The sequence below is a fragment of the Corvus kubaryi genome, unplaced genomic scaffold, assembly GCF_017639235.1.
Source record: "Corvus kubaryi isolate FWS band 111438036 unplaced genomic scaffold, C.kubaryi_AGA036_p1.0 37357, whole genome shotgun sequence".
Taxonomy (NCBI): Eukaryota; Metazoa; Chordata; class Aves; order Passeriformes; family Corvidae; genus Corvus; species Corvus kubaryi.
Window position 1 is genome coordinate 10,765,578 of NW_024581117.1, and position 17,983 is coordinate 10,783,560.

Sequence of the window (17,983 nt, forward strand, 5' to 3'; positions counted from 1 at the left end):
AGAAGAGAAGAGAAGAGAAGAGAAGAGAAGAGAAGAGAAGAGAAGAGGAAAAAAAATTACGTCCACCACAATTCCAGCTTCCCCTGTTCAAAGAACTCTTCAGCCTGGCAACTTTGATGTGTAGATTATCAAGCACCACAGTCACTGCAAAGTGCAGTTTTGTACATACACAGCTGACCTAGGGCAGGGTCAAGGACTGATAACTTTGAATATATAATGATAATGATTAATAATGTGAAAGAATTATTAGTAGGAAGTGTGCTAGTTTTGAATGTCAGCCCAGAAGTTTTGTTTAAAGGATTACAACTGGCCTGCATTGTCAGTCTTCTTGAAGACTGTAAGCTCTAACTGGCATGCATACACACATAAGCAGCTACAACAGCCCTTACAGCCACTGTGAAAATAAAGAGGATTTATGAACAGCTGGATCTGATCTCAAGAAGACATCAATATAAGAAAAGGTAAACTCCCAGGCAATAAGTCAATACCCCAAGGGCAAAGAAGAAAGGTGAAAGAAAAGCAAGGGGCACCCTATTTTTGAACTGCCCCATCTTAAAACATGAGGCACCTCCTTTTCCACCTTGACTGCACAGCTGAGTAGGATTCAACAGCACAAATCACAGGGAAAGAAGTTACACTTGCAATTTAGAATCATAGAATAGCTTGAGTTGGAATGGACCTTTTAAAGATCACCTCATTCCAACCTGCCTGCCATGGGCTGGGATGCCATTCCCTAGATCAGGGTGCTCAGGGCCCCATCCAACCTGGGACTGAACACTACCAGGGATGGGGCATCCACAGCTTCCCTTGGCAACCTGTTCCAGTGCCTCACCACCCTCATAGTAAGGAATTTCTTCCTAATACCTAATTTAAACCTGTCCTCTGTCAGTTTAAAACCACTGCCCCTTGTACTGTCACTATCTGCCCATATTAAAAGTCCCTCTCACTTCCTTTTATAAACCCCTTTAAGTACTGGATGGATAAAACAAGGTCTCCCTGAAGCCTTCTCTTCTCCCTGATGAACAACCCCAACTCTCAGACTGTTGTTTAGAAGCAGGACAGGGAAAAGTTAACAAAATGTATATCCAAGTTTCATTTATATTTTTGAAAGTTATATAAAATACACCTTTGAATAGCACATCAAAGAAATATATTTGACAATCTTTTGCTTTAACATTGGACAGCAAAACCCTCTCATATAAGACACAACTAAGCAAGAACTTCCTTAGATGAGGACAATAATATAAGAATGTTTGAAAAGGTTCTATAAACACTAGACTGCAGGCTGTTGTAAGAAGTTACTGGCCTTGTTGAGCTCTCTTCTAATTTTCTCTGGACCAAACTGATCAAGGAAACGTCTGAAGTGAAATGCATCTATAGCAACAATTTCGGTGTAGCGTCGTTGCCATTCATCCCTAAAATTGGAGGGGGGAGAAAAGTAGATGACATTAGTTGTTTAATATCAGCCATATAACTCCAATTCAAAATGAGCAATTCCCTGCAGATCTTCTGTGTTAGAAGCAGCTGGAAAGGTGAATTCGTAACAGACAATGGAGCACTTTTTCTTTGTGGGTTGGGAATGAAAGCAGAATCAGAAATGAGACAGGCCTCCCCAGAAATTTAGAAATACTCTGGCTAGACTTTGGGCATGAACGTGAAACAAATCTAATAACACAGTACTATTTATCAAGTATGTAAGAACACTGCAACATCAGTGTTTCTCTGTCTTCCGCCAACATTTAAATGAGAGTACACTGTGGATGTTTCTATACCAAATGAGTAATTTTGTGTATGCACTCTAGTGACATTGCTGGAGAAATAAATTCAAGATCTCAGAGATTTCTACTCAGATTCATGGTGTTGATTCTTATTTTGTCACACATCAGCTGCACCGTGTCATCTGAGGTCTCGCTGTCAAAATTTCCTGTGACATTGCGATTCACAGTTAAATCAGTATCTTAACAAAAATGTGCATTAAATACATATATCTCTAAACTGTAAAAGATGTTGGTCTAAGAACCGACATAAGGGCAGGTACCACTTATTAGCATTAGTATGCCATTACCAATATGATATAACTTTCTTAGCTTGTTGGCCCTACTGAAGAGAGCAACATCAAGCAAATATCCTATTAAGGCAAATGCTAGGAAATACTTAGAAGTACCAAGTTTTCAAATTTCTCACATTTATTTATTCCTCAACTTAAAATACTTATGTGGAACTTTACCTAGGGGTCTTATCTTCATGGCTCCTTGCCCACCGGTAAGTCTCTGCATAGCCTGTGTACTCACTGTACTGCTCAGTACCTGAAACAAATAATTTTCCAGATTACATACAAAATATGTACATATTTTTTTCACTTGGCAAATCTTTGATAGGAATCACTGCTTCTCCAAATGAACATGCAGCTCCCAGAAGCAAAGGGAAACAGAGAATTTGTATTTGCACCATGAATACAAGATTTCCTTGTAAAGCTCCTTTCCCACAGGTGATGAGCAGCACCCAGCACAGAACATTACGAGTGCAGATCTACATATGCTGCCCAGTGTATCATGAGAAGTGGTCAGCACCAACAAACTACCTCTGTAAAAGCACCAAGACCCAAAAAACCACAGTATGGAACATATTTGGCTGCTCTTGAAAGGTCCAATAGGGTACCTTGGCAAGTATTAAAGGCTGTCAGAAAGCAGCTCCCTAAGGCCACCAGTGATTTTAGCTACTATGCTCTGCTATACCAATTCCTTTTCAAAAGTGTATCCCAAGACCAAAAAAGAGCACATCTTAACCAAGAACAAGGATCATAACTTCTAAAAGGCTGCCTTTCACCTCATTTTATAGAGATTCAGGACCTTGCTTCAAAAACTGGGCATTGCACAAATGCTTCAGAGAAATACTGCTGAAGTAATGCCACAACAAAATCACACCTTTTCCCCGTGTTCTGAGCTCACAACAGCTGAGTTTCAGAAGTAACCACAGAATAGTCTAGGTTGGAAGGGACCCACAATGATCATGGAGTCCAACCCTTCAGTGAACCCATGCCCTTGGTGTTACTGGCACTGTGCTCTGACCAGCTGAGCTGACTTGTTTGGTGGTTCATACAGGTGTAGTTTGGCACAATCATAAACAGTAAGAGCAAGAAGAGAACTGTTAAGCAACCCCAATTTGTGACACCAGCTAAGCCTCTAAATAGAATGGGAAAAAAGAGGTTTTAAAGAAATGCAAGCTGACAGCATGAAATACCTGATTAGTAAGATGAGTACTGCCTAACTATTGCACAGATCAGCAGTACCCTGAGAATATAAATGTTTACATTTAATGTAAGTTTTCCAATCCCTAAATAAAAATGCAGTTGAACAATCAAAAACAAAGCTATTAACTTTAAACCTCACTGACAAGGAAATTTCAATGTTTACCTCCAGTAGTCTCAAGCACAGGAAACAAGCTGTTAAAAACTGTTTACAGTGATGCATATACTTCAAGATATTTTCCCCACTTACCCATATTAACTCACAAGACTTATCAATGTTCATTTAACTCATCTGCCCTGTTACCCACGCATTATTTATTTACTCTAGAAGATTAATCATTCTGAGGGCACACAAATCTCACTCAAGGCTATTTTGAAAAGTCGCTATGCAAAATGAGTGGGATGGTAAGAGATTCCTCACTGAGTTCACTTCCTGATAAAAAATCATCTGAAAAATGTGGATGACAGAATACGCCTATGTATTCACATACATCCATGCCCTCAAACAAAGGACAACCACAAGCAGCTTCCACATTCAGAAATCAGCCTTCTAATTGAATTGCAGGCTATCAACCTTCACTAAGACTTTTCCTGACATGAATAAAATTCAGTTCTCTTCATATGCTTGGTAAAAGTGTCTGAGCACAGAGCAAGAAAAGATAGACAAAGGAAGTACGTGACTCTTTTGAGAGCTCTCTTTAGAGGACAACCTAGGCAAAACTTCCAGCTTCAAAAAGGAAGCATTTCCTTTGGTGTCTAAGATGGGGAAAGAAAACTCTAGGTCATCAAGATATTGTACCAGGATAGATTAAATTATAGTCCAAGTATTAAACTGGCATTTTCAAGGTTCATTGTTTTCATTAATTTTTATGGAAGTGTAGTGTCTGATGACAAAAGCACCAGGAAACAAACAAACAAGCAAACACACACACATATACACATATATCTATAAAAAAAATCAATAATGGAGAAACTCAAAGAAATCACACAGACTCTAAAGTCATGTCCTAGAAACACGAAGTTAATGAAAATCAATGAGTTTTCATAAGTGAAGCTCTGGAAATTTGTCAGACAAAAATGATTATTTGACTAGCAACACTTTTGCCTCTGAACTACTGGGATACAAACTTCTGTTGCTGGGAGAACAAAAGCAGTATGGGATAAGCTGGATATGTCAGTGTTTCTGGTGAATTTTTTTTCTTCTCATTAAATGAATAAAAGGAAGTAAAAAAAAGGCAAACCACAAATAAAGTTCCACCAGAACTTTAAAAACAAGCTACAAAACCTAGAAAAGCCTACCTAAAGTCAAAAGAATGTATATACATGTACCATTCAAAAGTCCATCCTTTGTGACACTTCTAAAAGTTACATCGTCAGACAAAATGTGAAATTTCCAAGTGTTGGTGTTTATGGGACCTCACCAACTTACAAAGATTTGCAATTATTACTAAAAATAAATATACCTTTCTCAGACTTCATAGTCTAGCCTTACATTTGCGTATGATCTGTAAGAGCATTATAACGTTTCCAGGGATTGGGAAAAATCCCACCATAGTGTTCCTCTAGTATTTTTAATGAGCTAGAAATTATATCCCTGAAGAGACAGGACCACTAGCACTAAATAAAAAGTACATGTGAAAATTGCAAGAGTAAAGTTTTGTAGTCACCAACAGAAAGGCACTTTTAGTGCCATAAGTGAGAAGAATGTCCTTCTTTCCCTGTCAATCAGTTCTTCCAATCCTTATCTTGCACCACCATTAGTCTTTGGCTCTCCCAGCACTGGCACAGTCAGACTGCTAAATCCAGCTGAAAACCAATTTTCCCCTCTGAGTAAATCTTCAGCCAAACCAATTATCTCAACCCATCTCATCTCATTTGCTGCCTCAGTAGTGCGGTCAGAAGTCTCCAAAACTGCCCTGCTAGGCTGTGGTCCCAACTGGCCATCAATAGATCTGTAGATTGAAAGGAAACATGGAACACAGCTTCATCAGCTCTTAATGCTGCCCAAGGATGTGTGAGTTCCAACAGGGGGAAGAAAGAAAGGAAAAAAAAAAAAATCTGAATGAAAAGCACTCACACCTTATTCACAGCTCTACCAGAAATGCAGCTGTGGGAATCTCTGGTGTTGCTGCTGACATTTCTGTAGGTAGATGTCTGTGTTGAAGAACTCGACTGTTTGCATGACCAGTTCCATAGTCATTACAGCAGTGATCTTAACCAGATACTGTGAAATCACAACGAATTTAATTTATCTCCCAATTTGTTGGACTTCTCTGCAAATTTAAGCTACACAGTTATACCCATTAGGCTGCAGAGTCAAGATGCATCACAAAGAATGTAATTTATCAAGAGGATCATGACACAGAGGAGACTTGGCTAAGAACCAAGGTGGAAAAGCTCCAGAGATTAAATAAAAATGATGGAATGAATATTTCCATTAGAGAAGAACTCCACATCCCAAACACTAATTGCAAAACACTGAAGTACTCAAGAAAACTAAAATGTTGCTGCAGTGAAAAAACATTCTCACCTTTACTTGTCCATACCAAATAAACATTTTTGTTTGCAGGGAAATGCAAGGAGGTCTTTCAAAACACTGATTTAGTGTTTTCCCCCAATCAGTTATTACCCAGACTGATAGCTGTGCTCTGTTTTTATCCTTCCCAAAGAAATCTCTCCCAGAGGACAGTGTTTAAAATAGGTTAATATGGTATCATATTCAAAATACAGAACAGAAGTCTCTGATGGCCAAGAAGTTTTTTGTTGACTCATTTTTTTAAAATGTAATCACAAAAGCCAATTTATCAAAAACTTTTCACAGATAAAGGCATTAATTCTGGCAGGATGGCAAAACAAAATAAAACACTGCCTTAAAAAGATTACCAAGCGTAAGACTGAAAACAAAAGATGCTCTGCCCAGTACAAGCAATAACTCAGGACAGAGTAAGGCCTGCAAGATTTAAGCTCAAATTTCTACTGTGTATGCATGTGAGAGAAAGAAGTGCTATTGATGGATTTTTCCAAGAAATGTGTTCTAATACCTACAGAAACTCTTGACTTTTGAGACAGCTCAGGTAACTAAACCCAACATTTTTACTATAGCAGACTGAAAAATAAAAACATAGTCTTCTATAATATTTACCCAGAGGATGTCTCTGATCATATATTTTTTCTTTATAGCTGCTCTTTAGTGTAAATAAAGTAGCATTACAGCATCATTTTATTTCTTCAGTCGTGATAAATGCTCACTCATGTACAGAACTGAGACAGCATGACCTGGGCTGCTCCAGTTCTTAACAGTCACATCTGGTCTTTTGATGCTAACTGTTTTAATCCAGTGGATAATAACACATTCCAAGCTCTATGACACAGTGCAAAGCAAAAGAAAAAACCTCTTCAGCTAAGCTCCAGACAGGCAGGACGTCTCTGTCCACAACCCCTCAGCAACACACTAGAGAAGCAGGTAGTTTTTGATGTAATTAGGAGCCCATAACTAACTTACAAGTAACACAAACACATATGTGGAACTTAAAAGATCAAAGTCCTTCAGAGACAGTTTCTAGCTTTCTACCTTTTTCTAATGGATGCAGATTTTCTACTCTTCCATTTCCTCCCCTTTTAGGTAATCAGAAGGTAGTTCCTCTTCTTAGGAGTGTTCAATCCCACTGATCACATCAAATGTTACAAATTCCAGAGAGGAACAAAAACCCCACATCCTTCAACATAAGAGAAGCAGTATCAGCTAATAGCTGGAAATTGTGGCTGTTACCTATACTGCCCATCAGCATTCTTTAGCTAAGACACCAAATCCTCAAACACATTTACAGAGGAAAAAAGTTCTTCTGCTTGCTGTCACTTTTTTTTTTCCTCCTTTCACAAACCATCTATGGAACAGTGACCCTGTGGTGTTAAGAGGTGGGATGAAGTAGGAGGCTCTTTGTCAAATGAGTATCAACTTTTTGGTTTTCTACTTTTTTTTTATCCTTACAGCATTTAAACATACTAAACTTCAACTTGAAAAGTATTTTATATATATAAAACCAGAATTCAATGTGAAACATTTTCTGCAAAGACTAACCTGTGATGATAAGACATTCATTGTGATCCAAGACTTCAGTGATGAGCCTTGATACAATCAGTTCTGGATTGATTAAAAACCGAATTTCTTCTTGTACTAGTCCTGCCCCGGTCACACCACCTCCAACAAAACGGTTTGCAAAATCAACCTACCAAAAATACATTCAGGAGGATTATGATGGCATAAGAAAAAAAAAACAAACCTTTCATTTACCAAGGTAAATAAAATCATGTACAAATTTCAGTTATTCTGTTGAAATCTATTGCTATCACTTAAAACTACAAGCAGAGGGACTGATTAACATGATTATGCTTTCCTTATTTTTTCCATTCAACTTCTCAGAAAACTTAAGACAAATGAGACATTACACAGCAAAAAAAATTTTGCATCTCAAATGCTCCAAATCCAAGTTTTGTGGGTTTCCCTTGAAGAGGTACATGTTTCAGAATAAAACACATTTCAGTAAATGTGAAAGATGAAAACAGCCTTGTTTTTAGGGACATTGAAAAATCATGAGTTTGTCCTTTAAAAAGCACTCTGCCCCAACTGTCTACACTGAAGCATCTTTAGATTAGCACTGCCCCTGTAATAGTTCTATACCCAAAAAAATCCTCTTATGAATTCTCCTTGAAATGCACTTGAACAAGGCAAATAATTTTGACTCTAAAGGTTTCTGCTTGAAATAGAGAAGCTCTGGACTATTTTTGCTGCAATGGTACATATTTTGCAAATTACATTTTCATACAGACAACAGTTTTAAAAGGAGTGTGTTTATTCAATAAAGTAATTACTATTCACTCAAATTAACTGCCCATATAAATTTGTAATTTTAAAAAGTTACTTAATGTTTCAAATGCTATTAGCTTCTTACTGGCTTTTACTTAGATAGCTGATGAGAGCAGAGGTACAGGAGGGGGACAGAAGTTGCTGGGGTGACATGAACACCTGTGTAGATTACAAACTGACCCAGGAGGCAGAGTCCAAAGCACACCAAGAGCCAGCCACTACAGCAGCATGTGTTCCTTTAGTCTATCCTGGAAATACCAACACATTTCAGTTGTTTGAGATTTGCTAAACTTGACTACGATCAAAAAAGTTATATGAAAACCACTCAAATGTTCAGTGTGCCAGAGCCCCAAAGCACTGTAACTGTACTGAGTAGCCTCTCCTCAGGCCCCATCCTTGTCCCATACTAACACCCACCCCTGTCCTGGTCCTCACCTGAGACATATTCCCTGTGGGCCCATGCCCAGTCCTGTGCTCTGCTGCTGCCCACATGTCCACCAGACATCTCTCACTGTCCTTGGCATCCTGACTCACCACCTTGCCTCTGTCTGATGGCCACCAGCCAGTCAGCAGGAACTGTGATTGTCACCACCCCTGCCCACTGAGGCTGGGGTCACAGTGGACTCCTGCATTGCCCTGCCATGCTCATCCTGCTCCCTGCTGGAGTGACTGCTCTTCATCAGAGCAGAGATATGCCAGGAGGAAAAATATCACATCCTAGGCAATAGTCCCTTTTACAGAGTGAAACACTAGAAAAATGGTCATTATTGAGCAATTGCTGAGTTCTTCATAATTCATCACACATTTGAGTGCTCAAGTTTCATAGATTTATGAGACATTTTAAAATGTGAGCAAAAGGCATTGCAGAAAAAAATTCCTCCTAGTCTCCTTCCTCCTCTTCCAATGCAGTACTTGTCCTTGGCTAAAAAAGTTCTGATTTTTACTTTTTTTTGTAAAAGAATTCTAGAAGGCAGACTTTTTTTTTTAAGAAAAGCAGAAAGCAAACAACTAATCTGAAAACTCAAACATGTTACTTCCTATAGATATGGACAGGACATCCTCCTCATGAATTTCTTTTGCTGACTGCCTCCCAGACTGAAACAGTGGTGCTGGCAGCAGCAAGAAAAGTCTCCTGAAACACTGACCTGGTCACTGTCTGGGGCACAAGAATGATTGGGTTTTTTTTAATAAACTGAAACCCTTGACAAGTCATCGAAATCGCAGCCTGAATCTTTTATCTTGTCAATCTTTGATCCTGGCTTGAACCAGAAGACCTGAAGCTGTCCAGGATTTGTGATTTTCTGTCAGCTCTTCCTGTAACAGGTACATGTGCTACCTAGATGAGCTGGGGAACACTGACAGTACTGACCATGGAATTGATTTTGATGGTTTTTTTTACACTGCATAACATCTTGTCATTTAAGTGAATTGAGGATAAACAAATAACTTTGTTAGGCTGGCAGACCATGAAAGTATGACAAAAACATGAAAGCCACATTAACTGTTATATGCACTTACCTGGAGCATACCTTGTCCATTGCTTTCGATGGTGCCTTCATAGGTGACATGCAATCTAGATAGCTTTTTCTGAGATCTACCATTGAGGAAAGATATTGTACAGAAAGGATAATTTCAGAACCCCCACACAAAAACATTCATTTTAAAACAAAACTCACCCAAACCCAAACTGCTTACACACCTTAAACATAAGGTGATTTTAAAAAAACCCACAAAAACCCTGATGGATTAAAGAAAACATGTTTGCCTTGCAGACACAATATGGAAAAGTTTAACACAGTCATTTGTTCAGTTTCTCCACCTTTTACCATAAAAAGCCCAAATCTGAAGTTCTAAGTTTTTCTTGTTCCACATTAAGTTGCTAACCAGCAATAAAGCTGAAATACTTGTGTTCATGCTGGTTATCACCCATATTTCATTATCTTTCCTGTCATTTCTTAAATCAAGCCATCCTTCTCTTTTTTCCCCCCACTCAAGCAACAGCACCAAAGATATGCTGCTGTTTTAAAACTTCAACTAAGACTTGCTTGCTTTACACACAAACATATGGGAAAACTCAGGACACAAACTACTTGTGGCAATTCACCCACTGCCCTCTATTTCTTTCTGCAACAATCCATAGCAAACACTGTTTTCTGTAGTACTTCCAGACCTGAATCAATTCCAAATGAATGACATTCAGTTAACGTGGACTTAAGAAATTTCTTACATTAACAGGATGTTTGACTTACCTCTCCCAGTCTGGAAACTCCTGGAGACACTGCCTTGTAAACGTCACCAATCCCGTAGGTTCTACAGGCAAACCAACCCCAAAGGAAAATGTATTAAGGGTGGGAGCTTTAGCCCCTAGATTATCTTAACTGGCAAGCTTTGAAAACTACAAACATAACTCTTGGTAGATACCAAGAGCTTAACGTTCCTCAAGAGTGACTCTGATTCTTCCCCTGACTCCAACTGAAGAGAAGTAACATGAAGACCAAAGTACTTACTTCTCTTCCAACTTTGCAGTTTGAGTATTTTAGTTTTCCAGATCTAGGAAAAACTATTTCTTAAGTGATTTTCACTTCAACAACACTAAACACTACTAGAAAGACCCAGTAGTTGAATTAAAATGTGCTGCTTTAGAGAAAAATAGATTGTGAACCTTTAAAATCAACAACTGTTCAATGTCAACAGACAATTCAGAGAGTATTCAACCTACGGATGGAGGAAGCAGCAGCTCATATTTCCAAGAAAGTCCAGCTATGTCAATAAGGATGCAGTGTTAGCAGATTTCAAATCCAGCAGTTTTTAGCCCTGCCAGGATGCCAGTGAAATTCACTGTATTCCAACTGAGAAAAGACTCCTGTCCTCAAGGGAAAAAGAGGAGCTGTTTCTCATGGCAGGAAGGATGCAGTATCATCTTCTCTCTTCATTTTACTCAAAAAAGTTCAGTTTTGCAACAGAAAGAAAATACCAACTTTTTATTAGGTGATATCATCCTAATAAAAACTCCAATTAAGACTTATTTCTCTGCTACACTAAGTCTACTGTGCTGATTTGTGAAGACATTCAGAAAAGTATGTACAGCACAAACGCATCCTTCTAAAAGAGCCTTAAGTGGTCCTACGCTTTTCTTTAAAATTTAGGTTAAAAAAGGGCTACTTTCTCTGGAAAAAAGTGCATCGTTTTCAAGCATAGTAATGAAGTGCTCTTTCACAAGGGAATTCTGCTATCAGTTGTGGTATTCTACCAAGCAAGCATTCACCTTTTGAGCACAAAGTCTTCTCTTCTTTTACAGAGAATTCGATTATTATTTACAATAGAAAGAGTTGTGAAATTATTACAGTAATTTATAGAGCTAAGCTACTTCAGCCCTACTAATTCCTGGGACAAAAAAAAGAGTAAGAAATTGGGTATTTTAAAGGTGCAATATGAATTTTTAATTCAAAAAAGAGCATTCGAGAATCTTATTAAATTTTACTTAAAGTTATAATGTTAGGAAATCTAATATGGTAGTTTCATTAAGCATGTTCCCATCAGATTTCACATGCACAGGGGCTCAGGGACAGCTGCCTAAATTTAGGATTTGGTTTGCACAAAAACATTATTACTCAAGTATTAAAAAAAGCTGTACACCATATCTTTTCTCAGTCCCACACATAGATCAGAAGTTACTTTCTACCTCAGAGATTTACTTCAATTGACGTTGCTTAAAGTCTGACAGCTGAAATAGGATCTAGCTGCATTTACTTTGTGGTGAATTAAAATGATGAACTGAAGATGGTCTAAACCAAGTAACAGGCTTTTATATTTAATAGTTTAAATCTGTCTTTCTTTTAAAGCAAATCCTTTGAGAAAGTATGAAGTTAATAGCAAAATGCTGACATGTAAAGAAGAAGTTCTTTAAAAAAAGACTATTATAAAGGTATTGCTGCAGATCTGATGTATGCTACGACAGTAAAATCTCTTTCTCCTCAAAAATGCAATATATAAGCTATGGTAGTTATCACAAAAATAAGTCTGTTTTTGAAAGCTTATGCAAATGTTGAAATCTGTGGTAATAACAGAAGATCTGACTATGCACTAAATTCTCCAAAAGCAGGAGATCTCTCATGTCTTGCTATCATTTGTTTTATTTGAACTGGGCAAACTTTAAAAACAGCTTTGCTTTGGAACCATGGAAGGGAAAAACCTGAAATACCAACACGAGTAGGGGAAAATACCTCAGAACTACAAACATCATAGTCAAAAGACTAAATATGCATTCTGCAGGAAAAGTGAAGCTTGACTCAAAATCTTAAGCCTGTGATTTTAATGACTCTAATGGTGCCCAGTTCCCTCTACATCCTCACTCTGATGTGGTGAGGCAAGCGGCTGCATATATTACAAGCATTATATATATACATATATTTATCTACACAATGATACACACGCACATTTTTTTATATATATATCTACAGGGGGCTAAAAATATATCTCTGTATTCTACACACACCCCATATATACATACATATATATTTATGTATTCATCAGAGAAAATAAAACAGAATGAGCTCTGGGCAAAAAATTTGCCTGCATGCATCATACATATGGTAAGAAGTGCCATTAATATCATTATCAGTGTACTTTGCAAGCAGGCTTTTGTTACATACTTCTATCATGGCTGCATAGCTATTTCTAAATTTAATGGGATTAAATTTTTCATGTATCTGCTTTGCAGCTCAAAAAAAGAATAAAGGATATACTTTTTTCTGTGACTCTTCTAAAATAGCAGAAAAGGGTCTTAAGTTTCTCAGGCTTTCTTGGTGACCGCCCTTCAAACAATCTGAAAAACAAGAAATAAAAGCAAACAGATTTCAGGGATACAGTGCATAGGAATTAATGCTACTTACTAATTGCAATTTGATTTTTTGTAATTATTATGTACACCTTTCATTAGCCTTGCATTTAAGTACTGTACTGTAGAAAGAACACTCTAGACAGCCCCTCTGTAATTCAAGATTTTAGGATTAATGAGCTTATTGACTTGCTGCATTTCTTATGAAGATCACAAGTGCCTCTCTCACTTGCACCAATTTTCTAATACTAAGAAATGTAATTTCATTATGAACATTTTGGAAAGCTCTTAGTTTTATTTGCAACAAATTGAAATGTTTAACAGGCCATTAAGTGACCAAGGGGTGAAAACATCTATGTTGAGTACTCCAAGATCCAAATGTCTTACCCTCTTTCAGCTCAGTGAGTTGCTCAGAAGAATTAATGCAACCATGCTGCTTTCAAGAGCTGCACAGCACCAGCAGCATTTCAAAAGAAAAGCACCTTCCCCCAACACAAAGGGCTCCATCCACTGGGCTGTTACTGCCATTCTAACAGTCACTTGTGAAAAACTGAAGCATTAAATAGAAGGATCCTATTTTTAGCCATTAAGTGAATGCATTCTTTTAAGGTTAGCTGAAATACTTTTACTGCATCATCTATCTTCCAGCAACTTGAACATGCATTACTTAATTTCACTTCCAAGAGAGTGACAAGGCATTGTTACTGGCAACACATAATGGAATGTATCTGGAAGGAAGAACAGCAGTGACTTCAGAAATAATACCCTTTGAAGTTTACTAAAAGATCTCTGATCCACTGAAAGCCCTGAGGATATAAGATTCCCCCCAATAAACAGTCTAAGTAAAGGAATGACACAACATTATTCATTTGTTTCTGTGTAGTGGAATGACAATCTGCCTTTAAAACCAGAATGCTGGGAGGTGAATTGAACTAGATTCAGCAAGGAAGTGAACTAGATTTATTTCAGCATTTAAAAATTCTTATGATGTATACAGGCTGAAGAGATCAATTGCATCCAAAATCTGTATCAAGTCACAGAGGTTAATTTTATTAACATGTTATTCTTTGAACAGTGAATCAGGACTTTAAGAAGGTAAACTCCAGACTTAAACAGTCTACTCTAAAATGGGCCTATATATGCAAGTTCTATCAAGGCCTTGAGCTTGCACAGCTATAAAGGGGTTCATATAAGAAGTTAATGTGTGCATGTCTGTGCAGGTGTTGCCTACATTACCCCCAACCTCTTACCTGGAAGTCTCATTTTGTATGAAGCCTTTAAACTGGTTAATTTATCTGTCAGCCTGATCATGCCTTTACTAATTTTTTTGCCTCTTCACATCAAAGTGACACCTTGCTTACATTGCGAACTCTCAGGAGAGAGTTCTTCATGTCACAAAGGCAATATGTAACTCGGTATGAACAGCAGACTGGGCAGGAAAGGTGAAGAACTTGAAGAAGTATGCCTAGAGTAAGTCAGATCAAGCTAAAACCAGTCAGATTTGTGAATGCAACAGGAAAAGCAAGTGATATTTACATGATTCAAAAATCCTGGCCTGGTCCTACCCCATTAATTTAACTGAAGACATAACATGACAAAGTTACAAACCTTTTACCTTGAACCTATATGTGAAATAATAAATTAGGCAAAATTATGAAAAATTTATTTTTGAAGCAAATATTTTAAAGAATAAAGCAATATGAAAGCATCACTAAGATATTAAATAAAATTCTTCTACAAGTGCTGAGACACAGATCCTACTAAAAAAACACCCGAAAATCTAAGTGGAAACCATACAATTTCCTGACAGAACCACCTAGGGCCAAAACCCATTAATTTCAATTAAAGAACTCATCCAAATGAAGTGCACTGTAAATCAAATGCAAAGCACTGCAAGGCTACTTTCAGGTGAAGTAATTGAAATCTTACTGGCAACTGCGTATGTAAGCTGTTTGGCTTTGTACAGGACGTTCCCACTGCCATGCAGTATCTTCAATTTATCACTTCAGGAGCTGAGAAGGCCTCCAGGACTGATCACCAAACACAGATGCAAATTCATCTCTGCCTCTCCAGCCAAGCCAGGGTAGAAGCAATGTTAATCAAACAGAAGACCTCCACAGAGGTACGCTTAAGTATTCAAGGCCAGAGATTTTAAAGCATAAGGAAGTAGGGGGGAGAACTTTGTGCTTATGACATTGTAGTTTGCTAAAGTCATTGCAGCTAAATAAAAAAAACTTTTCTAGCAAATACTCAGACACTTAATTGTTCTGGAGAGAAATCCAATACATGAGAAATAAAATACGAAAACCAGTAAAAACTGATATTGGGAAAATGTAAAACTGCCACTAAATATATAGTAAAGATACAAGGCAGTAGTTCATAACATTTCAACAATTATTACAAAAACATGTACCTTTTTTGCATTAGCAATTTCCTAATAATTTTGGGGTGGAAAAAAAAGCTTTTTAAAAAGTGCAATCAATATTCTGGTTTTTGCAGTCTTGACTGTCAACTCAAAACTGTCATATTTGCAACCAATATTTCCACCTCCTAAAGCTGGAGTCAAAAGCTCCAAAGAATCTGTTACAAACTCCTTCCTGAGCAAGTGGACTTCAAACCTGCATGGAACTTCAAAGGATGAGTTTAAAATGACACAAGAGAAAAATTATTTAAGAACATTAAGAGCTTCACAAAAGTGACCTCGGCATGCATGGAGTTTACTGAGGAGAATTTGAACCAGCTTAAGTAAACAGTTCCCAAATACATTGTTTCTGATCAAGGTAAAATTAAAATACAGTATATACTTGTAAAATTTAATTTCCAAGGAGTTAAATTGCTCCCATGATGTTACTCTTAAGAACTGGCTCCAGCAGGAGCCATTACAATCACGTGATTTAATCTCCCAGCTCAATAATTTCATAATGATATTTCCACAGCCAGGCTGGGTTTCTTTTCAAAGAGAATAATCATGTCTTTACATTGAAGTTGGAACCTATTGTAAGACCCAGACAGGTGTACACGCTGTAACAATATGCAAAAATTTGCACTATGGATCATACTTCAAAGAACAATTCCCATTCATAAATCCATGGCGTTCCACGGGTACTCTTTGCAGAAGTGTGGATATACAATTTTGTACTTGTGATCCCTACAAATAACCATGTGTTCTTTTTCCTCCACTACCCCACATGCACTAAAAAGTGTCTTTGCCTTTTATTACTGGACTTGAAGACACACTTGAGTTGTTTCTTCTATTTTAGCATGATCTCACTAAAGATAACGTAACATCTAAACAATTATGAAACATTTTACTAAAACCTGATCCTCTCCTACAAATTAAAGTCAAAGAAGGATTTACATGGAAGTCATATGGATAGATGAATTTCACCCAGTAAAGGGACTCAGTAGGGGGGAGGATGGAAAGTTAAGGCAGAAACGAAAATACTGAGTAGACGTTTCCTTCGACCTCAGCAACAGAGCTAATCACTAAACAGTTTTAGTCTAAGGTAGTGGATGACAAAACACTTGGAAAAGAGAATAAACCAAATATCTTGCTTTTTCTATCTTGCTGCATTTCAAGCCTATGCTTACCTGATGTATATATACATATATATATATATATGCGGGTATGTATATACATATACACATGTATATATATGTGGGTATATACATACATATATATACATATACGGGTGGAAATAATATGCTTAAGTATGTTACTATCAAACTTGTACTCCCCTCCATACAATTGAGGGCTATTTTGACTAAGTGGCTGAGCATTCTCAGCTGCTGAGCATCCTCAATAGGAACCACTGAAATTTCATGCTGATACACAGCACCCTAAAGGAAAAACTAATATAGTGTTGAATGGCCCAATAACCCCACCATTTAGGATTGCATTAGTTGCACTGGGAAGCACATAAGAGGCATCTATTTCATCTTTCTCCTGCAATTCCCAACCTCTTGGAATAAAAAAAACCCCAGAAAACAAACTGGAGTTCCAGGAACAAAAGAGAAATATAAAACTCTCTCTTTTTCAAAACCAGTATTATATTTCTAATGAAGTATTTTTTGAGCTCTGACTTCCAACACTAAGCACAGCTTATCAAAACACTGTTTCAAAAGGATTCTCTCTCAGTATGATTTGACATTTTTTATTCAATTGGGCTTAAGGCAACCTTAGTCACATCCACATTAAGGACTGCCTATAGATACTGGTGTATCTAAGGTCAAAGAAAGCTGTGTGCATTAATGTGCACAGAGAGAGAGGAGCCCACCGTGTAAGATTTGGAATGTGTCTGTAACTATGCGTGCTTATCACACAACTGCATGGGACAGAGAGCAATTTCATTCTCTAAATACATGAAAGCTAACCTGTTTACCATACAGGAATAACTGGAATTGCATTAGCTACCCATATCCTTTGCCTCAAGTATTTTCTGAGAAAGCTGTTTTGGTTGATTATTTATAGGGTGGGGTTCCCTCCATACAGAAACATATCCACCTTTCAAAATGGAATTTTAAATCACTCAAGATTCACTTCAGTGAAAAAGATAGGAGATAGGACCAGTCAAGGACTTTTCACGAAGAATGAAGCTGCAACAAGTGTTTCATTGCTATAATTTATGCTTCCCTTGCCAAGGGAAACAAACTACACAATGTTTCAATCCTGGTATGTAGCTGTATTTTGTGAACAGTAATACCCCAGACCCACTCTGGTCTCCAAACTATCCCAAGGGGTGTGCAAGACAATCCACTAGGCTGCAGGAAGAATATATTTTTGTCCCATTCATTAAATAAAAAACATTTTAAAGTAGTTTTTATTTCATCTGTATCTCATCCTTTCTAAATTTTTATAATGCAATATATTAATAAAGTAGCACATGTATGTAATTACTAAATAAATAAATAGGAATACATTGGGGATGCATGCTCAAGAATGTTTTACTGATAGGTATGTGTGATCAAAAAAGCTTGGAGACCACTGCCCTAGACAGCTTTAAATACTTACACATCAGTTAGATAATGCAAGATA

At 37.4% G+C, this 17,983-nt stretch overlaps 1 protein-coding gene across 2 annotated transcripts in view; it reads right to left on the bottom strand.

Annotated features, from left to right (window-relative positions):
* The window catches only part of PARG (poly(ADP-ribose) glycohydrolase), a 61,774-nt gene that overhangs the window by 9,009 nt on the left and 34,782 nt on the right, over positions 1-17,983 (bottom strand). For both annotated transcript variants that reach the window (XM_042033232.1, XM_042033231.1), the window contains exons 10-15: positions 12,857-12,936; positions 10,361-10,421; positions 9,630-9,705; positions 7,326-7,473; positions 2,228-2,306; positions 1,307-1,415 (exon numbers count right to left, since the gene is read on the bottom strand). In XM_042033232.1, coding sequence (XP_041889166.1) covers positions 1,307-1,415; positions 2,228-2,306; positions 7,326-7,473; positions 9,630-9,705; positions 10,361-10,421; positions 12,857-12,936 — 553 coding nt within the window. The remainder of the gene's footprint in view (positions 1-1,306; positions 1,416-2,227; positions 2,307-7,325; positions 7,474-9,629; positions 9,706-10,360; positions 10,422-12,856; positions 12,937-17,983) is intronic.